This window comes from Parambassis ranga, chromosome 9, assembly GCF_900634625.1.
Source record: "Parambassis ranga chromosome 9, fParRan2.1, whole genome shotgun sequence".
Lineage (NCBI taxonomy): Eukaryota > Metazoa > Chordata > Actinopteri > Ambassidae > Parambassis > Parambassis ranga.
In genome coordinates this window covers 10,389,911-10,413,032 of record NC_041030.1, presented here as the reverse complement: position 1 = coordinate 10,413,032, position 23,122 = coordinate 10,389,911, and the positions used below count along the sequence as shown (strand labels likewise).

Below are 23,122 nucleotides of genomic sequence, written 5' to 3'. Positions count from 1 at the left end.
AAATAAATTCAAATTGCATGTACTCTGGCAACATGCCTTAGCAAAAGGGAGCAGCTGTAATTGATCAATTGTGAACAGGATGCAACTTCATTTTGAAAGTCACAGGAAGTTTGAATATGCATCTACTTCTGCTGTGACTGGAGTCAGTATTGCGCACTCTAGTGTCCACAGTGAGTTCCGACAATTGGAAAAAAAAAAAACATGTACCAAGATATGCGCTGTATTGTTGACCAACGTAAAATATAATTGTGTTCATTGTTGTTTGTCTACAACTGTTTTTCTACCCACCAGTGTTTATAGTTGACAATTAGTCACCCTTTAAACTTGTAAATAAACAAAATGGTGTCATGGTATGGATCAATTTTGAGGCATAGCTGGTATAAAAATACATTTTTATGTACAGGCAGTTGGTGGTAATGTAATAATGAATCACTTGTGCTTGAAGTTTTATTATTATTAGTAATATACCTCCTATAGTTGGAGCACTTTTTAGTAACCAAATCAGATGGTGTGAAATTCTTGCAGTTTATTTCAAGCTAGTGTGACTTGTTATATATTAGTTACAAGAGGTAAATGATTGTAGTTTAGATAATATGTGGTTTGTTATTAACAATAATCCATAACCTCTTTTTAGAGAATGACAAACCCTTACACAGTCTCTTGAATCAGTTTCTTTCTGCAAGTGTAAAATAGCACTCAATATGAGCCATTTTACATGTATATAATATTGTCCAACATTTAGAATCCAGTCACTCCAGAGTTAAAGAAGAGACCTGACCACCAACATCCCCTTTTCATTTTAAAGGCACTGGACATAATGCTGTTCTCCTCAGCTCCCTCTGCCGTTTAGGAAAAGTGAATCCCTGCAGAGTTGAATGCATGGAGCAGTCTGAAGAAGACAAAGAAACACAATTTTGTCAGTTTATGTCATATTTTAAGGTGAATAAAAGCACAAATAAGTGTGTGAATGTACAACTTACACCATGAAGTCATCAATGTCCATGGACCTGGCTCTCTTCTCACTAAAGTCTGCCTCTTGTAGAACACTCTCTATTTTCTTAGCGATGCTAAAGTCAGCAGGAACCTCCTGTCAAGATACAGGACAAAATGATCAAAGTTCTGCACTGACAGTTAATAAACTTAATTCTAAAACAACCAACCTAGCTGTTCACTTACCACATTGTGAACCGAACAGTGAATTCTGTAGTTCTTTTCCAGCAGCTGTTCCACTGCAGTAGACCTGAAAAGTAATAGAAGAATGTAATAATCTCACACACACACACAGAGAAAAGGCTTCGGTTTGCAGCTGGAAGATACTCACTTGAAAGCTGCACTGAGTGTTTTGTTTTTCCTCACAAAGGCTATTCTGACTAGACCATCCCACTCCTGTTCAGGAAAATAGAAATTGTCTTCATTGTATCTTCTATTGTGACCAGATACTTTCACACAGCATTAAACATTAAGAAGCTTACCTGGAAGTTAACTGGAGGAGGAGGATTTTTAGGTTCTATCCTGACGACACTTGACTCCACTTTAGGAGGAGGACGGAAATTATTCTTCCCCACCTGGTAAAGGAGGAAAGGTCAGAGAAACACACTTAGGTAAATTAACTGTCTGAGAGTCGCTGTTAGATTGCTAAACACGTCACTGACCTTCATGAGATGGTCTACACGAGCCAGCAGTTGTGTGTTGATGGACAGTCTGCAGTACAGTTTGTCTCCTGGTTTGGCAACCAGCCGCATTGCAAACTCTCTCTGGAACATCAACACAGCACACCTGGGCCAAGGTAACACAGTCGATGAGAGTGAAGTTTAAGTTCAAGTCTTTTGTGAGTTTGTTTCTTTTTGTTTTACCTGAAGAAAGGTCGGTGCAGCAAGAGCTTGAAGACAAATGGGGACGAAATCTGCACAATTATGAAAAAAATAGTTGAATGTAATGAACTGTAAAATGTAAATCAACTGCATGTAGTGTGGAGGGAATGTGTCCTCACCTGGTACGGTAAATTAGCCACACAGACGTCAAAGAAAGGCAGCTCTGTCTTTAATACATCACCAACTAATATTTGAAGTTTAGTCTGCATGGGCCTGTTGGGGGAAAAGCCCAATGCATTACATCACCTATTCCTATTCTGCTTTTACCACTATTATGCTTATATATGTGGACTGTCTGTCTCCACTCACGTGCACTGTACTCTCTTCTGAAGTTCAGCTACCAATCTGCAATCCAACTCACAGGCCACCACCTGCAACATTAACACTTGTTTAGCTGCAGCACTAGTACATGTCTAAATATATTCTCTATGACAAAACAGCTGGCAGAACAAGAGAGGATTTTTCATTGCAGTCTCTCACTTTCTTAGCCTTTTCCAGGAGTTTAACTGTCATGTTACCAGTACCAGGTCCCACCTCCAGGACCACATCTGTCGGCCTCAGTGCAGCCTGAAAAGGGACAAGATACAGTTCAGCTCTGAACACAGATAAGGCACCCCGTGCATCACAACGGTGTGTATTTAATACAGGGCTTCTGATGTGGTTGCTGTAGTACCTTTTCAATAATTCCATTGACAACCAGGGGATTCTTGAGGATGTGCTGGCCAATGCTGGTGTTGAACATAATCCCTACAACAGACAGCGATTACACGTCACTATAATTAGTTCCTGCGGCACATTCTTTCTGTCAGATAAAAGCAATTCAACAGACTGCTGTCTAGAGTAAAGCAGTTTATGTGCCCGAATAACAAAATGACATCTAATATTTCAAGAGATTTCTCAAACAGCGTTGTGACCTGAGCTTTTTATGGATTGGTGAATAAATGTCAAATTTACGCTGTTGTTAATAGAGTTCACGACTCAAACTAATGTTGTCCCTTTTAAAACATGAGACTATTTATATTTGTATATGGAAATTAAGATACATAAACACATTTGAATGACACTGCTGTCTGCATACGACGAGTTTAAAGCCCCTTCTCTCTTTTCCTAGCAGCTAACTATAATGTTTGCTAATATGCTAACGCTAGCCCAGGACGTGGGAAAACAAACCTTGGTTTTTAACCTCTTGGTGCTGCCTGCTTTTCTTCTCCGCTTTTACCTTCGGCATTTTAACTTTGCCAATTTCCGCCAAAGAGCCAGAAATATAAATTTAAAAGAAGTCTCCAAAGTGTTCCTTGTAGACTCGGTATACACGTGCGAGCCACTTTTTCTTCTATTGCAGATCTTACAGTAGAGAATCTGTCTTCTCTTTCTGTGTAGCCCCCTAGAGGAGCTGAGACTACATTGCTTTTCCCAAACACAACAAATTCATATCTACGACTGTGATTGTTTATTAGACAGTAGAAAAACTCAAAGAAATAGAAAAAGGAAAAAAAAAGTTTTATTATTCAGAGATAGGGGAGTCCTCCAGCGTCATGGCGAGCTCTCGAAGTTTAGGATCATCCAGCCAGTTGATTTTACAGGCTAGAAGGATCCCCTAAAGAGAAAATTACACATTAATACACTGGCTGCTAATTTTATGTAGGAAGGATTAACCATTGTCCTGTTACAGTTCCTGCACAACTAACCTTGAAGACATTCTGTGTCATGGCAGTTATCTTTCTGTATTTCTCCAGGTTGGCCTGTCCCTTCTCCAACACAGCCTTGTACCTCTCTGTGTCTGCGTGCTCCTCTTTGGACATTATCTTTTCCATCTCTTTCATCTTCTCATGAGTGAGTCTTTTCATCTCTACAGTGGAACCAATTAATATCCATTAGATTAGGGGTAGGATTTTCCTCTCGTTAATTTAATTAACTACAATAGAAGGACATTAAAGTGCATGATGGATCACATTGATCATGATCAAATGTTTGAACAATCATGTGCACTGGTAGAAGACCACGACATGAAAATTAAATAATTTTGTTACTGTATACCCTGATTAAAAAAAGTTATTAGAAAAATAATATAAATTCATAGTTAACAACTGTAAAATACATGTGCAACCATTTTTTTCCAACACACCAAGTCTCTTTTTCTGTATTTCTGTGATTTGATCTTGAAGAATTCTTGATTCCTGTTAGAAAACAAGACACAGGTGTCATTTAAAGACCCAGAAGTCTCATGCACAAAACATATATTGATACAGTTCAGTTGTAGACAGCCAAGAGGAGCATATAAACAAACACCCACACTTCTACTTAATTCAAGTCTCTTGCAGAATAGTACGGTTAAAAAATTACACCTAGATCAAAAAATAATGGTCCCTCAAAGACAGACGTGTACAATTTTACGTATTTTACGCAAACTAAATTCACTACAAGATGGTGTCATCTGCCCTTGGATGACAGATTGTCTTCACAGTGAAAACATATTATTATTATCTGACTATATGGCCTTACAACCCATCCATAAGCAAGGGGTAAGGAAAAAGCTGAAAAGAGACTTACTAACTGTTAAGTAAATAAAATTCCAATGGCTTATGGATATTAGAGCTTATTATTGTAACATGTCACAGTTGGATAGCACATAATTCTCTGATCTGCCAAAGCATTTAAACACCCTATAGAAGTGCAGACAGAGCATCCCCCAAAAACATACTGAGAATTTAAGCATGCACAATATGCAAATGAATCTAAAACTAAAGCAACTCTTGTGCAAAATAACATACTAATCATGACTAACATCTGGATGAGGGATTATATAATCAAAGATGAGACTACTTACTTGCTGAAGTTGTTTTATGTTTGAACAAAGAGCCATGCAGCGCTCACTCAGAGCTTTAAGGGTACTTTAAAAAAAAGAAGAAGAAATATTTCACTTTTTCAAAAGAATTGCATGTTGCAAGTTTTGATTTGACCTACTCTGCTTCTGGATCATTCTGTTTCAGCTGTTCTCCAATAGCATGCCACATCTGCATTCTGCAAGACACCAATAATAAATCAATAACCTGTGAAAGTTCACTGCCTCTATACTTTCTACTCATTATACAACAAGAAAATCAGCCTACCTGTGCAGAGCCAGTGTGTTGTTAAAATGAATTGTCTTGACCCTTTCAATCTCACTGATGTAATCTTGCCTGCAACATTTAATACAAAAATGTGTTAATTTTTCTTTTTTTAACCTGTTCTAATATCAAATATGACTTTACTCTGGATCCATATAAAAAGAAACACTCACAAGTCCCTCTCTGTGTCAGATGTGCTGCATGATCTTTTACTTTTTTCTGTTGGAAAGATTTTTTAAATTTATTCTTTGTATACTTAATGAGAATACTGTTTAAATAATGAGCCTTCTATATACCTGTATGGAGCTGTAACTCCATCTCAAAACACTGGTTGGACATCTGCTCCTTTATTCTGAAAAACAAAGAAATGACAAAGGTGGTTACAAGGGCGACTCATCAAGAGCATGGAAATGTAGGTGATGTATTTAAAGCAGGAGGAAGGAACCTCAGTATGTCTAAAGGAGAGGCATCCTTCTGTTCGATGGAGCTGTCAGGAGCAGGAGCATCATTCAATGCCACAGACTCCACCATGTGATTGACGTTTCCCATGTTGTCAGACGAATCCATAACAAGAGCGAAGGTGTCTGTTGGAACAGACAATAAAGTGTATGTGAGCTCCCCGTAGTTTGATACAAAATACAAAGGACTATTCATGCTAGTCATGTTCCATTGTTGGGCAGAGTGTGGACATTGTTGAGGATTACAAATACCTGGGAGTGGTGTTGGACAATAAACTGGACTAAAAACACTGAAGCCCTCTACAAGAAGGGCCAGAGCCGCCTCTATTTTCTGAGGGGGCTCCGGTCCTTTAACATCTGTCGGACTATGCTGAGGATTTTTCATGAGTCTGTTGAACTGTACAACTCCTCCCTCTGAGATCAGACAATCTAACATTTGTAGTTATATCCATATTGGATTTATTGTAGACAAGATTTTACTGCACACAGTATTAGTTGTATTATATATCAGTCTTCACTTGCCTGGATTTTACTTGAATGTTTATTAATGTTTAGAATTTATTAGGTTTTATTTTGTATTTTACTCTTACTACTTTACCTTTTTTATATTTCTAACCTGTTTTTTGAGTATACATGGAGCACCTGGAATGAAAGCAATTTCCCCCTTTGATCAATAAAGTATTTCTGATTCTGATGTGCCTAGCATCCAAGCAAACGACAAACAAAAATGTCAAATGTTTTTTTTTTTTACAAATTACGTTAACTAAAACTAATATGGGTTTTAAACTAGCTCACCTTGTTTGAACGCGTGCCTCCGACGAAAATGAAATAAACGCAGCAGTTTTACTGGATTATTTCTGTCGCTGTAGCAAATAAAATACGCGTTAGTCACTTATTATGACTGCTGATTAAAACCCAGAGGGTAGCTTTACATAGGCTTCTATCGGCTGTCACATGGCAGAGATATTTATCCATAAATTACACTCGATTTGTCAATTTTGTCTCTGGGTTGTTGCTTTTGTTTACATCCGTTATCAGGTCTAAATCCCGCCAGGAAATGACGTTCTTCTTCTCTTCTTCTTATCTTTTAGTTTATTGGCGGGTGGCATCCTACTCTTAGGTGCATTACCGCCACCTATACTATACTGGAGTGTGGGCCTGAATGGAGAAAACAAGGCAACAACAAAAAAACTTCTTCTAATTCTAAATACTAAGCCTGTTTCCCTTAGATAACTTAACAAATTTTTCCAAGGTTTCCCTTTTAGAATGGATGGTATATGAAATTCATTAATGCCTGCTTTCCTTATGTCCCGGAAATGACGGCTCAACAAATAAATGACAGCGCCCCTGCAGGCACGGCGTCATCCTAATATCGCGAGACTGTGTTTCAGCTTCTGCGTAGGGCTGGTTTGTCTGAACTTTGCACAGAGCTGTCAGCGATGGAGAGCAACAAGAGAAGGGTAGGATAATTTAAATATGAGCACTTTAACATCGTCTGTGTCTGTATTATTACCGCGAGGCCTGCTTAGCTAAAACTCCGAAAAAAGCGTAGGGTCAGTTTTTCTGTTTGAGAACTCTCAAACAACACTGTAAACAGAAACAAATATGAAATCTGTGCACATAATCTGTGCACCGATCTCAGTTTGCTGTGGATTTTAAATATATGTTGTTTAGATCTCACTGTTAGGCAGCATTCATTTGTGCATCCACCATATTTGAATTTTAGCCTTGTTAATCGAACACATATGGTGAGTAATATTGCTGTGATTTGTGATTAATTAATAACTATTTAATTATTTAATTAATTTAATTAATAACTAATTAATAACTATTAATAACTATAATTATTACTTGCCAGGGCTGCACATAATAAATCAGATCATAAAATTGCCATTTCTAAGCAGATGTGTGTGTTTTCAGGGTATCTTGGAGCGTCTGAATGCTGGGGAGGTGGTTGTAGGAGATGGAGGTTATGTACTGCAGCTAGAGAGGCGTGGCTACGTGAAGGCGGGACACTGGGCACCTGAGGCTGCAGTTGAGCACCCTGAAGCAGGTACAAATTACAGCAGCTTTTGTTTTACTGTATATTTTCCCAGTTAATCAAGCCTCCTGTGTCTCTGTGTCAGTGCGGCAGCTGCACAGGGAGTTCCTGAGAGCCGGAGCCAATGTGATGCAGACATTCACCTTCTACTGTAGTGAGGATAAACTGGAAATTAGCGGCAACGTCACAAATATCACTGTCAGTAAAAAGAGCAGTAATTAACAGTAATTATAATTCACCCTGACATCAGTCTGGTATTGATGTAATCTGTTCTTGCCTAATTCAGGGGGCTCAGATTAATAAGGCTGCCTGTGACCTGGCCAGAGAGGTGGCCAGTGAGGGTGATGCACTGGTCGCTGGGTGTGTGTCAAAGACTCCCTGTTATGAGAACAGTCACAGTGAAACAGCAGTCAAAGCCATCTTCAAGAAACAAATGGATGATTTCCTCAAAAAGGACATAGATTTCTTCATCGCAGAGGTCTGGGCAGCGTTACAACTTTACTGTATATTTTGCTCCATCTGACAGTTTTGATCATTCACTGCACATTTCTTCTCACAGTTTGTGAATCATGTTGAAGAGGCAGTGTGGGCAGTGGAAGTGTTGAAAACAAGTGGTAAACCAGTGGCTGCGACTCTTTGCATGTCTCCTCATGGAGACATGCAAAGAGTCCCACCAGGAGAGTGTGCTGTCAGGCTGGTCCGAGCTGGTACGCCCACCTTTTATGTTGTACTTCACGTCCACCATAGAAGAAATTAGATGTTATTCTCTATAATGTGTTGTGTCTGTTTTTGTCCAGGGGCAGACATTGTTGGTGTGAACTGCCACCTGGACCCTCTGACGTGTGTGCGTACTGTAAAGTTGATGAAAGAGGGATTGGAGAAGGCTGGTCTTAAAGCCCATCTCATGATACAGCCTCTGGGTTTCCACACTCCTGAGTGCAACTTTGGTGGATACACCAGTCTACCTGAGTACCCCTTTGGTTTGTGTTTGCATATACACATGCTGTATTTTACATTGAAATATGCAAACAAAGCATTTATCGATAACGTTTTTATGAGCTGATTAGTTCTTTTTCAATAACTCCTTTCAGCACTGGAGGCCAGAGCAATGACCCGCTGGGATGTACATAAATATGCCAGAGAGGCATACAATGCAGGAATCCGCTACATTGGTGGCTGCTGTGGATTTGAGGCGTACCATATCAGAGCTATAGCCGAAGAGTTCGCTGCAGAGAGAGGATTCCTACCACCGGCCTCGAAAAAGCACGGGCTGTGGGGAGCCGGTCTGGAGATGCACACTAAACCCTGGGTCAGAGCCAGGTAAGACTGGACAGGAAATCCAATGAGCAGGAAACATAAGAAGTATCTCTGTAACACACAGGTGATGATACACTAACCAGGTAAATTTGATTTAGAGCCCATCGGGAGTACTGGGAAAACCTCCTGCCTGCATCAGGACGTCCCAAATGCCCTTCCATGGCCACACCAGCTGATGACTATGAAAAATAGTCTGCATCTTTCACACAAATCTGTACACACTGTACCAGATAACCAACACATCTGTAATGGAACACATCTCAAATCAAACTAATCACAAATCTAAAAAAAAATACACACACACACACATACACAGATTTTTAGGTGTAAAATAAAATTGTGATTGATTGATTCGTGTAAATGTCTCACTATTTTTACATTCCTATAAAATAAAATGTGTCAGATGAATGAAGTTGTGTTGCGTGTTATGTGTTGAAATATATTTAAAAAAAACAGTGGAAGTGATCAAACCTGTCATCTCTGCTTTGATCCGGACAACATTCAAAAAATCAATCACTCTAGGTCGCTATATATGAGTGGAAAGGGAGAGTGGAGAGGCGGGGATTTCGAAGGTTGTGGGACCTGAGACTGCTCATGCAACCTACCCTACTAGAGCTGACGAGACAAGCTACGCGCAATGAGCCAATCACCACTCGTCCCTGCTGCCTCTGAACCAATCAGAGAAATATTTTGCTTTGTAGCATGTTTGGCTAACCCTTGGCACATGTGGGGACCGCAATGAAGCCAAAGCAGAGCTAAAACTTTCAAAATAGCGCAGTTACCATCACGTCGAAACAGCATGAACATGAAAAAGAAGCAGGCCGCAGCAGAAGACCCAGCAGAGGTAAGAATTAACAGCTTGGTACCCAACCGCCGGTTTAACTCGTGTGTACGCGGGTGCTGGTTGCATGCTTTTACCTACACCGTGGCGTTCACGATTCACTGGTAATGTGTTATTTAGATAAACTACATGTACGCGGAATGAAACGTTTATTCCATTAAATGCAGTTCTTATTGCTTTGTCGCCAACTTTTTCAACTATTGTTTTTGTTGAACAGATGAGTCCTTCTGACTCTCCTCATGAAGAGGAGGCAGATGAGGCTCCCATTAAAGCCAAAAGGAGCAAACCTGAGGAGGGGGAGGACATGGTCTATCATCCTGTGAAACTGTCCCGCAATGATCTGTACAGACCTCCTACAGCAGAGGAGCTGAGCCAGCTCAAAGAAGCCGAAAGCCTGTTCCACTGCAGTCTGCTCAAAATGCAGGTTAGACCACTGACTTATTGAAGTGAATATGAAAAATCTGCCCTTTAATTATTTAATACTCATAATTAAGAAATAACCACACATTTCCCTACACATTTTATACATGCCTCTCTCACTCTCCCACTAATAACAGATGGAAGAACTGCTTAAAGAGGTCACCCTGAGTGAGCGCAGGAAACAGCACATCGATTCCTTCATTCAGACTGTCACCAAGTTGCTCCAGACTGTGCCAGAATCACCAGTGGTTGAGGTGTGCTGTATCTATAACATACACTTCATGATAGGACTTAGAGGCTCAACTTTGATCATTAAACTCACACAGGTATTGGGTGTTACACGTGTCTCTCTCTGTGTTTAGGTGGCTGATCTGTCATGGCTGTCTGGTGCCGTTAAGGTCCCTTTTCTCCTGATGCCCAAAACAACAAAGGGCAAGTTCCACATGGCACCTCCTGCTGCTGTTGATCTGATTGGTAGCTACCCTCTGGGAACCTGTACTAAGCCTCATATTGTAGTGGATCTGGCTGTCACAATACCGGCTGTAAGTTTTTTTTATTATCATTTTAAGCATCACTCTAAGCAGAATGAAGACTTCTATCAAAGAGACACCAATGACCTCTTTCTGTTATTAGGATATTCTTCATCCAAAAGATGTCATCAATCAGAGATACCCGAGGAAAAGGGCTCTCTATATGGCAGGCCTGGCCCAGCATCTAACTTCCTCTCCTGACATTGGCCCTATGCGTTACTCCTCCCTCCATGGGAATCGACTCCGACCTGTTCTGCTGTTAACCCCGCCAGGTATTTAGGAATTAATTTGCATCATGGATGGATGGAGGATTAGGACCATGAGACTGTGGTGTGTAATGGTGTTCATTTCCTTTTCAGAAAATACCTTGTCCAGTTTCACTGTCCGTGTCCATGCCTGTCCCCCTCCTGGGTTCTTCAAGCCCAGTCGTTTCCACCCACAAAAGAATAACATCCGAACAGATTGGTACACTGGGTTGCAGACAACATCCTCTGGTAAGACTGTTTATTTATATGGCTATTTATAATGTAAAATATTATCTGATCACATTGACCCATTTTTTTTTCTTGGACAGTGAAAATAAATGCACTTTGTAAAATTGCAAAATTCGTTTTTTTTTTCCGTTTGTTTTCTTTATAGAGACCAATGAACCTCCTACACCACATTACAACAGCTCTATTTTGGGGGATTTACTGCCCAGGGCACATCTCCAGTTTCTTTCCGCTGTTAGTTGCCAGTGCACAGCTTTTGCAGATGGGGTGGCTTTGCTCAAAGTCTGGCTTCGTCAGAGAGAACTCAACCAGGTCGGACCTGCAGTAGCACCCTTGTTTGATGACAAAGGCCTTAATTCTTTTTACCTCACATTTACTTGACATCAAATCTGTCTCACTGTCTTATAGGGAACTGGTTGTTTTAATGGCTTCTTGGCTTCAATGCTGTTGGCTTATCTGCTGATGAGTCACAGAGTCAGTAACACCATGACAGCCTATCAGCTGCTTCGAAATAGCTTGAACTTCCTGGGTGAGAGAAATCTCTTATATGATAATTCCACTTTATTATAACATTGTAACATATGTTAGTTACAACTATGTTGTGCAACTTACACGCCTCTCGCCTGATCCACAGCATCTACAGATCTGACAGTGAATGGAATTAGCCTAGTAAAAAATCCTGACTCTACAGCTGTGAGTGGTCTAACTCATAATTAAAACAGTAAATTTGTGCATGCAGTATATTTATTATTGTCCTGTCTTTCTTTAATTCCCCACAGCCGTCTCTTGCAGAATTCCACAGTGCTTTTGAGGTTGTGTTTGTTGACCCATCAGGACACCTGAACTTGTGTGCCGACATGACTGCCTGCACATACAAACAGGTAGGTATTAATAAAAATTGGGCTGTGGTTAAAAAAAGGTAATTTGCTGTTTCTGACTGTTTTTAATTTGGTTTTCAGCTGCAACATGAGGCATCTGTATCAATGCAGTTTTGGGACAACCCAACAATCGACGGGTTCCACAGCCTCCTCATGACGCCCAAACCTATGATAAGGACAAGTGACCATGTATTCCAGTATGTGTGTCTATTAACATTGTAATAAATAGTAATTAAGAACTACATAAACACGGTCAGCTAAGTCTTCACCTGCTCAATTGTTATGTGTTTTTTGTGTTGTTGTTTTTTTTTTTATCCCCACTTAGGTTATGTGAACTGGTGAAACTTCAGTCCAGCTGTAAGAAGCTGAATCTTCTCAATGAGCTGATGGACCACAGTGGAAATTATGTCCAAACTGTCCTTCCTTTCATTCTGTCACTGCTGCAGCGAGGACTTGGCCAAAGGATTCACCTCCTTACCCACTCCCTGTCTCCTGACCCTGAGGTGGGAAAAGATTACCGTACTTACTAAAGACAGTATTTACACAGATTTTTTTGCCTTAGTAATATATACATGAATCACTTATCTGTTTCATCACAGTGGTCTGTGGAGAGTGAAGCCCCAAAGTACAAGGCCCAACCTCCCCTCTCCTTTGGTTTGCTCTTAAGGCCAGAGCTGGCAGCTTCTGTCCTAGAAAGAGGCCCTCAAGCTGACAGTCCCAAGGTAAACTCTTTACACCAACATGTACTCTGATTACAAGATAAAATATTTCTATTTAGTAGATACATCACTAATATTGATTCTACTGTGCTCATACAAGGAAGAATTATTAACTGCTGTCATGTTCGTCTGCTAGGCAGCAGAATTCCGTCAGCTGTGGGGCCCTCGCTCCGAGCTGCGTCGCTTCCAGGACAGTGCCATCACAGAAGCTGTGCTGTGGGACGGAGAGAGCATGTGCCAGAAGCGGCTAGTCCCCAAACAGATCATCACACACTTACTACAGCTGTATGTTTACCTTATATTTACCTTTTTATGGCATTGTTTACTAGGAACATGAAAGGAATGACTAGCACTACTAGTAATGTAATAGTTACTATGGTAGCAGACATCTTATTTGAATTGTTAATACAAATATTCAATATTAAATAAGAGAGGGAACCAGCAGTCTAACTGTGGCCACCTCTCAGTCCTCTAATTGGTATATGAGGTGCATGCAGCTTATGCATTTCTGTTCACAAAGATCATCATGTCAACATGCTCGGGGCTCAGTCTTGTACGCATTGCTGCAAATGTTTGTCCACCTTCTGACAATAAAGATGGCAGTGATGTCCCAGGTACACACAGGTAGTGTCTGGCCAGAGTTGCCAGTTTGGGGAATCTTGGTCCATTTACCCTCCACCAGTCCAGAGGGTTGATATCCAATGAGGGAGCAATGTCTCTCAAGTAGTAATCTACCTGAGCCTCAGTGTCTGTGGCATAGGAGGAACTGTAGTTATCTCCTAGGAGCAACACCATGGTGTTTTTAGTGTCAGTTCTCATTTGTGAGGGCATAGTCACCTGGCTGATGTCAGGTGTGACCAGGGTCTCCTGCTGTTCATCCTTTGCACCCACATTTGTGGTTACCACATCTAATTTTGAAACTAGCTCATGAAGTTTAACCTTTGCAGCCAGTCTCCCTGTTGGCGTCAGGAAGCTGAGATGTTTGTGACGAGGGTCGAGCATGGAGGCAATCAGAGCTGGTTTTGAAGCGAGGTCACTGGAGTCAACCTGCAGACAGCAAAGTGACATCATGTTTAATGGATTATGTGCAGAGAATGCATTTATATGTTACAGTCAAAGGACAAAAACAATGTTGCCATTAGTTTATACCTACCTCCATGAGAGTTCTAAGCGACCTCTGTACTTTCAGTTTAAACTCTGAAACTTGTTCAACATTGTTTTCTTTTGGCACAAGATGAGTCTGAATAAGGCTGAATGTGATTGGGTAGATGTTTGAAATGGACACCTCTGCTTTGGCAGATATGACTGTGGTTGCCCATTTCAGTGTTGCCAAAACTGGAGTGAAATTCTCAATGATTTGCCAGCAGTCATCTTCAATTTCCAGGGTCTGAGCTTCCTGCCTGTTGGTGACTGAGCGATCAGAGAGCACAGCTTTAATGGCCCACCGTTGCTCAAGCAAACGTTCAAACATATCACAGATGGTGTCCCATCTAGCCTTGCTGGACTGGATAAGCTTGTGCTGTGGAAGGCACATCTGAACTTGCTTGTGTTCTAGTGCCTCACTCGCAAGCATGTTGTGATTGAAGTGCCGGACGAGTTTTCCGGCAGCGACAACAATGCGGAGCAGATCCTCACTCAGCCCTTCGCTGACTGCAAGCTGCAGTGTAGTTGCAAAGCAAGTGGCGTAGTCCCAGGTGACACGGGGGCACGCTTGAGCTGTCAACATGTTGTGCGTGTTGTTGTGAACACATGCTGTCACTTTCCCAGCGATGCCCCAGGTCTGCACCGTGCTGAGGAGCCTGTCTGTGATGCCATCTGTAGTAGTGTGGCTTTGTGAGGACAACTTGTGTGTCTGCAGCACAGCTGACCTGCCTTGCCAGTCTTCTGTTATAAATGAACAGGAAATGGTAATGTACTTCTGATAAGGGAGGGCTGTCCAGAAATCAGCAGTGAGAGACACTTTCTCCACTCTACCCAGCAGCTCCAACAGCTCCTCTACCTTCTCATTAAAGTGGCTTTCAATGATGCGGGTAATATCGCCAGCAGATGGCATTTTGTAACTATGCACAGTGTACGCAAGTAGCTCACGGAAGCCATCACCATTAACCACGCTGATGGGGAGCATGTCTTTCTCTATCATTCTGGAGATGAGCTCTGTCACCTCTGCATGTGCTGCCAGGGACACCCCGTCATTAGGTACGGTGTCCGGGTGCTTGTTTTTGATGTGATACATCATGCTGGTGGTGCTGCTCCTGTACTTGAGCTTAGTGTCGCATATCGTGCAGTGAACCTCGTCCTCCACTTTGACAAAAATATCCCAGACAGAGCTCCGCTTCAGGCGCTTCCTCTCTCCGTAGTCGCGCTCAGGAGGGGCAGCGGTGGTGGTGGTTGCGTTAATGTTGGGTGACATGACAGCAACTTGCATGATATCTGAACTAGAAGTGCTCTCCTCATCCAAGCACTGCACGGTACAAATCACAGGCTTCTCGTCTTCGTCTAGCGGTGTCGTGGACGGATGGTGCCTGCTCATGTGGCTCATCATGGAGCTGGTGGCTCCGCCGCAGTACTTTAACGTGGCGTCACATTTCATGCAGCGGACGAAGGTCCCCACTTGTTCAAAGCAGTCCCACACGGAGCTCCGTCTCCTCCCCGTCCGCTTCATGCTGCCTGCACCTAGCTAATAGCACATCTAAATAAATTGCCAAGCTAGCAAGTGTTAGCGCCGAGTAAAAACCTGGCTTTGGCCTGTTTAACCTCGGTTGATGCCATTATAGATTATGACTGTATGACTGTGGGGTTACTGTAAAGCGAGCCTTCAGCAAAATGCATGGCCGCAGGAGAAAATGATATAATTGTTTTCCACCAGGCATGCAGACATCCCTGAATCCTGTGTGCGGTATGTCGGGGCGATGGTGGATGACGTCATCAAAACAGGAAGTGAGGTAGGTTCTTTAGATTGAATTACAATTTATTTGACATCGGATTTGTGTCAGTTATTAAAAATAATCAGAATATTGTTTTTATTCATTTTGTTGATAGATATTCTTGTCAAACACTGCATGGTTTTTAGGTAACTCTTTATAATAATTGTTCATTTATTTTTTAAAATACATTTATAATACATTAATTTTTAGTTTACTTGATGTTGTTATTGACAGAATGACTGTAATGTTTTTATTGATTGTTTAAAATTGGCCACCAGTAGAGGGCATCAGTGCTGCTGTTTTATCAGCTAGATGCAATCCATAACAATGAGTGTGTGTGCAGCATTTGTTGAGAGTGTATTAACGTTCTTCAGGTGCCTAGTACTGGAGAGGAGGAGAGTCTAGTGGTGGTTCAGTCATTCGATGACTTGAGCAGGAAACTGTGGAGACTGGAAAACCTGCCTCTCTCCATCACAGCAGTGCAGGGAGCCCATCCCGCCCTCAGATATACGCAGGTAAGACCTTGGAGCACCGGCTGTAGAAGCACATACTGATGCATGTACTGTTCATCTCTGTGAGCGAAAGTTACTAACTTTAGTGCAGAGATGCATGATATGAGGTATGTATATTATATAATATTTTGTGTGTAAGAATATTAGTCAGTATTAACTTACTTGCTTGTCAGTGAATAAAATATACTTGCCGATATCCCGCAGCATTGTTACTTTAGTAGCATTTCTAAAGATAAAATGGGCTGCTTTTGTAAAATGATACACCACCTCAGTCTCAAGGGCGTATCTCTTGAGTAAGGGAGGGAGTCCATGATGAGGTAGGTGGCCGAATACCAAACATTTGACAACATTCAACATCTCAGTGTTTTCTTGTCAATAACCTCTTGCATTTTACATTTAATTGTATACACAAGGTTTGTGTTTTTGGTCATAAATTGGCCCATAATTTATCTTTTTGCATTACTGGCTGTGCTGACATTTTTGCTGTGCCTTGCAGGTCTTTCCCCCTGTGCCACTAAAGCTGGACTACTCCTTCTTTGAGAGAGAAAAGACTTCCAAATCACTGGTGCCCAAGGAAGGAAAACCATGTCCTGCTTACATCACCCCCATCACAGGTTTGTGCTTCACCCACCCGTCCCTATTTCACAGACTGTTAACAGCAATGGCTGCCAACAGTAAAACATAACTAAGTTGAAAAACACTTAACAGAGACATGTAGCTGTACAAACGTATGTACCACTATATTTGTAATGTTTTTCTTGCAGTAATCTGTCACATGGAGGGGAGTGGAAAGTGGCCTCATGATAAATTTGCCATCCGTCACATCAGAGCTGCCTTCCACATCCGACTTGCAGAGTTACTGATGAAGCACCATGGATATACATGCAGGCCCTGCCCCACACATCTAGATGTCTGGAAGGTAAATATCTGAGTTTATGTACGTGTGGCACACCTGTCTGCATATGAGGTCTGAAGAAAAGCTGTTTTTTGATTTGAAATCATTTTATTCTAAGATCTTTCAGTTCAGTCTTAGCAGTCCACTAGTGGACTAGTTTAGAGAGAAAACCAACAACTTTCCACTGAATCCAAGGGCAAGCACTTGGAATCAGTGGAGAACTCAAAATAGAACCACATTCATTTGTTGGCATCCCCTCTACATGAAGACGAGAGTGGAAAAGATGTTTGGAAGGGGCGTACAAGGGAAGAGATACCAAGAACAGCTGGATATACTAAATTGTATTTGAGCTCTGTCAAACCAGTTGTAGGTGATGGCAACAATGATTAACACTAAGCAGGCCAAACACTGCAAATCCCAAAAAATGTATTTCTGGAATCAGAAGTGTTTTCCAAAAGTAACAAAGAGACACTGAGATACTACAGGACTTGGACATCATGGGCTGCGTTTGACTGTCCGTTTTTTTTCTAGGATGGCTTGGTGTTTCGCATCAAGGTGGCATACCATCGTGAGCCTCAGGTGTTGAGAGAGAGCGTGAATGCTGAGGGTCTGCTGGTTGTAAGGGACAATGAGGAGGCTCAGGCTTTGGAGATGGCTACCATTCACAAACCTCTGTTAACCAGCACATTACATGGGTAAGAGTCAGACTGCAACAAAAAATTGCATCTGCATGAGGAGAGCTGAGTCCTACCAGCTCTTTCAGCAGGTTAAATACTTGTGTCTTGGCTTGCATTCTTTGTCTCTTCTCTGTTTCTTGGCCTCCACCTTTTCCATCCTCATATTGCAGCCTCCAGCAGCAGCACCCGTGTTTTGGGGCAGTGTGTCGGCTGGCCAAACGCTGGCTGGGGGCTCAGCTCTTTAGTGACGACATCACAGAGGACACAGCAGACGTGCTGGTGGCGTCGCTCTTCCTGCAGCCTGCACCCTTTACCGTTCCCAGGTAAATACCACTTTTCCTTTTTAATTTCATCAGCGTCACATATTTTTCTCTCCCCTCTGTGGGCTCAGTAAGTCACGTGAGCGAATTTCTTCGTATTCCTCAGTTCTCCTCAGGTGGGCTTCCTCCGTTTCCTTCATCTGCTCTCCTCCTTTGACTGGAGGAACAACCCGCTGATAGTCAACCTCAACAACCAGCTCACAGGCATGTGCACATACACTCTCACACACTTGTTTTCCCTACTGACCTCTTTCTATTTACACACCCTACATACTTTAACATCCTGCCATGTTTAAATATTGTTCCCCTCTCTGTCACGTGTAGCCACTGACTACACTGAGATCAAGAATGGTTTCATGGCCTCCAGGGAGTCTCTGCCCGTCATGTTTATAGCTACGCCTAAAGACAAAAACGTGTCTCTGTGGACCAGACGGGCACCTAACGTACAGGTCAGTAGACACAAACACATCAGACACACATTTAATAGATGAGCACTTAGTACAGATTTTTACAATGATTAACATTTCATAGGTGAACGTGAAAGACAAAATATAACACTTGAGAACTATGCCATAAAATTTTTTTTTTTTTTCCGTTGCACATAACAGACAGAATCACAAACAGCGGTGTAGAAAAGAGTTGCATGTTCTCGGCAGAGTGCAGTCACATAGTTTTCCAATCCTGGAGCCTTTTCTGAGTGCACACTGATCTCCTGGATCACACTGAAAGTATTAAAATAAGATATATTTTAATGATTTACAGATCAGATATATATGCCTCTAGACACCCGTTTTAGAAATCCGGAAAATTCCAGATGTTTTACTTACCAGAGGCAAATAGCCGTGCTTTTTTCTAAGAGCTGGTAATTGATAGTTCTGAAGTCTTTCCAAAACCTCATGTAAGTTATTGATCTGGGAAAAAAAGCAGTTAACATAATACAACATTTAGTAACAGTAAATGATGTCTAAGAATATCGTCTACATCACTGGCTATGTCAACAACAATCCATCAGATTTAGCTTACCAGCTGCTTTTCATTGCTGTCCTCTGCTGTGGTGAAATAAGTTAGGTATTTTCTTTTGTGTTCCTCTGTTTGGATGTAACCATAGCTGGAAAAGAGTTCTGTGAAACATAGTAGCGTAAAGAAAAGATACACACACCAGTTTCCCATGGTGTGTAGCTGACCCAGATAAGTTTCCTGTGCTCCTTTAAACTCAACTTTAACAGCGTCTCTCCCAGCATCCTCCTTTATAACAGTGTTGTTCTCTGTGACGTCTTGACAGAGACGTCATTGTGGGCTCAGGTTAGCATAGTTATACCCAGTTTTCAGGTCAATATTTGTTTTTGCACTATGTCAGGGGTGTCAAACTCAAGTTGAGGGAGTCTAACCCCTTGTCCTACTATGAAGGGACCACTGGTTTATTTTTTTTTTTGGGGGGGGGCTTGAGTTTGCCACATGTGCTCTGTGTTAACTTGTTCTTGTTGAATTAGCACATTCTTTGTCTTTAAAGTGAGTTTAAAAACAAATAATCTCTCTACAATCTGTCCTAATTCCTCTTAATGACCACTAGGGAGCAGATTTTGATGTTTGAAACTAATGTCAATGTTTACATTATAACATCACTGAATGACAAAAGGGATATTAAATTGGTTTATGACCTGATATGTTGTGTCATGCTATGGTATTGGATTGGCTAAGACAAGTGCAGTAGGCAGTTCCTTGAAGTGCTTACACATTGTTTTTTTTTTCATTGTATTGTTAGTGAGAATTTTTTTGTCCTATTTAATGTCTGGGAATTTGGGTTGTGTTATTACCACATCTGTGACGACAATGATTTCAGTGAAGTTCCTGTTTTGGGTGTGTGTTCAGATGCTGCAGCGTGCGATGACGGTGGCTGCAGAAAGTCTTAAAGTATTAGAACATCAGCTGATGGATGGCAGCCAGACACAAGATGTCAGGGTTAGTAAAAAAAGAAAGAAATATTCTCATCCACATCTTCATAAATGTAAAAATGATTATTTAAAAATACATTGAAATGTTATATTTCTTCTTGATAGGTGGTCATGCGTCCTCCTCTGGATGCCTACGATGTGTTGATTCACCTGAACCCGAAGCAGGTACCCCTGCTCAGCCAGGCAGTCGACCCTCCAGCCGTCACCTTCAGCAGGGGTGTCATGACCAGCTCCGCAGCTCAGTCTGGAGGGGCCCTGCCAGTAATCGACTACAACCCTGTGTCCCTCTATCTGGCAGAGCTAAGAGTGAGTCTGGCCTGTCAGGCGCACACTTGATGTTTAAGGAAGGCTGGATGTCAAATTCGCCTTTTTGACACAGGATGAGGAAAGCTGTGTTGCAGGATTTACGCAAGTTACAGTTACAGGCCTGTAGTACTGTGGATGTGACGTCCAGCAGCTTCCTGGCAATAAAAGTGGGGACTATGGAGAAAATAAAAAAACCCATTGAAACCAGGCTGTACTTGCATTGTTCATAAGACAACGTGTTTGATCTTGTTTAATGCAGATTTCTTAGAAGCTTTGGACATTTCTCTGAACAGTCCTGCTCCAGAATTTGTATTGTCCATGTTGTTCACTCTTTCCATACATTCTTGAACATGACTCAACATGAAGGTGAAGGGTGTTTCTCAGCCAGGGTCTTGACGTGGTTTAAAACAGTAATACTTCCCATAAGCCAGGTGAAAGGGCACTGGCTGCATAGCACTTCCAAATAGTTTTTAGGCATTGTATTCTCTGAAATATAGAAGCAGTCGGTTATGTATAAGTGATTGTTATTGCACTAAGCTTATCGAACAGAATTTGTTAACTAATCTAACCAATGTTTTTAATGATGCTGCTGTAAAAAAAAAATTCCACTGGTCGCTTTTTATGTAACACGCTTTGTTTAGGGCTTTACTTCCATTGGCTCACCTAACCATGTTTACTTTCAGGAGGCTTTTGCAGACACGGCTCTCTTCTTCTGTGATCCCTGTGGTGGAACAGTAATCGCAGTTTTATGGAAACCGAAGGCCTTCATCCCAGCGCCCTTTAAGGTAAGAGCAGAGAAAATGCAAAAGCTTGTCTGTACCTGTGTCCTCGTTCATTGCCCACGTATTAACTTGTCAGCACGTTTTATATTTCTTACCATCCACACTAGACCTCACAAGTCTCTGCCCGGAATGTGGAAGTGAGTGGGGAAGTAGCAAACACTGTTCCTAATGTGGAAGCCATACTGGAGGACTTCCGGATCCTGGGGAAAGACTTGGTCAAATCAGTGGAAGCTAAGAGCGAAAAATGGTCTTTATAAAAACACACAAGATCCATTCATTTTTACAAATTGACAGAATATTTGTTATTACCTTCATTTTAAATGGAACAATGAAAACATAACTTAATTTTGTGCATCTTTTGTGTGTTATATCGCTGATTATTATCGCTGTTATAGACCTGCAACATCTTTTGGTTGTGTTCAGCAGTGTCATGTTTAATAAATACATACCTGCTCTTTGGATGTTAAAGACTGTTGACCTTTATTGTTCAGCGCCAGAGTTTTTTTTTTTTTCTTTTTCAAAACAACCTTCAAAGATTGTCAAGCAGAGACTTGTCAGTGATGGCAGTTTGGGACATGCTGACTGTCAGTCTGAAAGTATAACTGAAATAGAAGGTGTTGCACCTCTGCCTTTGTTTTCTAAGAAAATTGGGAGTGGGACTTTTTAAGAGCAACCATTAAGTCATTGGTGCAAGCGAGGTAATTGATTCTAATCACGGAAGCATTAGATTCAGGATTACGTGCTCTATTGTAACCATCAGGCAAAATCCAGGAGACAACATAGTATGAATTAGAAATTAGACCCATTCCATCAGCACAGGATTTATTATTAAGTACACCTGTATTATTCCAACCAAAACGCTGCAGTGTACAGAATCCTGATTCTTTTATTGAAAACATACAGTCATACTAACACTGCTACATTTTAGCATGTTGCACATTCCGTCATGATAACATGCTTGATATCAGACCAAAATATCGTGTCCATTACGCAATACTGTCTCTGAAAACTGGTTATGGGTTTTATGTTTTATTGGTATCGTTTGTGACAGTTGCACTGTACCAGGAATTGAAGCTCAACTGGATGTTTCAGTCTATAGCCTCAAGTTTTTGTCTGTACTTGCCTTTTCCACTAATCACTCAGTGTGGGCGATGGGTGGATTTGAACTCTGACAACCTGTTTTTTGTCATGTACACCTGCAAGATTAAAATTTTAGACTGGTATTGAAGGTTAAAAAAAACTTTTTTCTACATTTTCTTTAATAATCTATGCCTGCATGGATGCAGAAGAGTTAAAAGTTGTGTTGTTGCGTGACAATCTCAGTCTCACTCTGTAGGAATCATCTTAAATTTCAAAGCTTTCACCGGTTACCAAAAGGGAAAGAAAATCTGAGTTGCAGCACAAAGCTGTCATTAGAGCAGGTATGAAACTAAGCTGATGAGTGATGGAATTTGTAGTGTTGTAGTGTTGTTTTCTGAACAGGTGGGTCGTCACACTGCAGAAGGAAGCTGCTGCACACATCATGCAGACGTGCTTTGTAATGTGTATATATGTGCCTGCAGCAATTGACAGGGAAAGCATGTTCTTCACAGCATAATTATAGTAAACTGCTGAAGAGATCAGCTTTGTGCTGTATGCACAGTAACTGTAATAAATTATATCTGGTCTTGACAAAGTGATGATTAAAACATTGGTAATATAATGTAACTATTTACCGGTCACTGTATATATGTAAATAATATCTCAGTGTGTGTAGGAATTTCTGCAGATCCTTTTTTTTTTTTACAATCATCAGAAACGTTGAGTGAAAGATGAATTGGGAAAGTATTACACAGCAGACACCCCTTCATGAATAAATCAGTGACGGCAGGGCTTGACAGCTCTTTCTCTTTCACACAATTTGTAATTAATATTTTCCTGTTCTAACATCAAACTATTTGGCAAGAGTCCGGTGTAAGAAGAACAAAAAAAAATTCCCACTGTTCCGTTTATAACCTCAAGTTGTCTTAACTGATCAAGTGATGCAGCTGCAATAACATCACCCCCTCAGGCCAGTGGCAGTATGCCAGTCTGTGCTGTCA

At 41.3% G+C, this 23,122-nt stretch overlaps 6 protein-coding genes across 7 annotated transcripts; 2 read left to right on the top strand and 4 right to left on the bottom strand.

The window, feature by feature from the left end:
• Positions 1–509: 509 nt before the first annotated feature.
• dimt1l (DIM1 dimethyladenosine transferase 1-like (S. cerevisiae)) lies at positions 510–3,229 on the bottom strand. Its single transcript, XM_028413157.1, has 12 exons — positions 3,042–3,229; positions 2,545–2,618; positions 2,352–2,438; positions 2,181–2,242; positions 1,991–2,084; positions 1,854–1,903; positions 1,653–1,776; positions 1,473–1,565; positions 1,322–1,386; positions 1,177–1,240; positions 981–1,087; positions 510–889 (listed from the first exon to the last, which is right to left on the bottom strand). The coding sequence occupies exons 1-12, from the start codon at positions 3,097–3,099 to the stop codon at positions 847–849; spliced, it is 921 nt and encodes a 306-aa protein (XP_028268958.1). The 5' UTR covers positions 3,100–3,229; the 3' UTR covers positions 510–846.
• A 55-nt stretch (positions 3,230–3,284) lies between these two features.
• Positions 3,285–6,477, bottom strand: cenph (centromere protein H). Of its 2 annotated transcripts, none has more exons than XM_028413159.1 (10): positions 6,232–6,477; positions 5,424–5,562; positions 5,275–5,330; positions 5,152–5,197; positions 4,982–5,050; positions 4,836–4,892; positions 4,699–4,762; positions 3,997–4,048; positions 3,560–3,720; positions 3,285–3,468 (listed from the first exon to the last, which is right to left on the bottom strand). In XM_028413159.1, the coding sequence occupies exons 2-10, from the start codon at positions 5,543–5,545 to the stop codon at positions 3,376–3,378; spliced, it is 720 nt and encodes a 239-aa protein (XP_028268960.1). In that variant the 5' UTR covers positions 5,546–5,562; positions 6,232–6,477; the 3' UTR covers positions 3,285–3,375. The 2 variants fall into 2 exon arrangements, with proteins under 2 accessions (XP_028268960.1, XP_028268961.1); XM_028413160.1 differs by having other exon boundaries at positions 5,424–5,500.
• A 298-nt stretch (positions 6,478–6,775) lies between these two features.
• Positions 6,776–9,206, top strand: LOC114441428 (betaine--homocysteine S-methyltransferase 1-like). The gene is made up of 8 exons (XM_028414352.1): positions 6,776–6,896; positions 7,357–7,489; positions 7,563–7,675; positions 7,764–7,955; positions 8,037–8,184; positions 8,275–8,457; positions 8,569–8,797; positions 8,893–9,206. Exons 1-8 carry the CDS (start codon positions 6,876–6,878, stop codon positions 8,984–8,986), a joined length of 1,113 nt encoding a protein of 370 aa, XP_028270153.1. The 5' UTR covers positions 6,776–6,875; the 3' UTR covers positions 8,987–9,206.
• A 274-nt stretch (positions 9,207–9,480) lies between these two features.
• Positions 9,481–21,500, top strand: nol6 (nucleolar protein 6 (RNA-associated)). The gene is made up of 26 exons (XM_028414297.1): positions 9,481–9,638; positions 9,853–10,059; positions 10,193–10,309; positions 10,418–10,597; positions 10,689–10,857; positions 10,945–11,079; positions 11,225–11,388; positions 11,485–11,605; positions 11,711–11,769; positions 11,856–11,957; positions 12,036–12,151; positions 12,280–12,457; positions 12,554–12,676; positions 12,810–12,958; positions 15,540–15,615; positions 15,972–16,112; positions 16,606–16,723; positions 16,874–17,028; positions 17,536–17,699; positions 17,852–18,004; positions 18,108–18,205; positions 18,326–18,450; positions 19,871–19,960; positions 20,059–20,259; positions 20,943–21,044; positions 21,149–21,500. Exons 1-26 carry the CDS (start codon positions 9,594–9,596, stop codon positions 21,296–21,298), a joined length of 3,438 nt encoding a protein of 1,145 aa, XP_028270098.1. The 5' UTR covers positions 9,481–9,593; the 3' UTR covers positions 21,299–21,500.
• On the bottom strand, positions 12,957–15,573 carry LOC114441393 (zinc finger BED domain-containing protein 1-like). Its single transcript, XM_028414298.1, has 2 exons — positions 13,827–15,573; positions 12,957–13,720 (listed from the first exon to the last, which is right to left on the bottom strand). The coding sequence occupies exons 1-2, from the start codon at positions 15,333–15,335 to the stop codon at positions 13,172–13,174; spliced, it is 2,058 nt and encodes a 685-aa protein (XP_028270099.1). The 5' UTR covers positions 15,336–15,573; the 3' UTR covers positions 12,957–13,171.
• Positions 18,601–19,289, bottom strand: LOC114441394 (cocaine- and amphetamine-regulated transcript protein-like). Its single transcript, XM_028414299.1, has 3 exons — positions 19,025–19,289; positions 18,829–18,912; positions 18,601–18,723 (listed from the first exon to the last, which is right to left on the bottom strand). Exons 1-3 carry the CDS (start codon positions 19,169–19,171, stop codon positions 18,616–18,618), a joined length of 339 nt encoding a protein of 112 aa, XP_028270100.1. The 5' UTR covers positions 19,172–19,289; the 3' UTR covers positions 18,601–18,615.
• Positions 21,501–23,122: the final 1,622 nt, after the last annotated feature.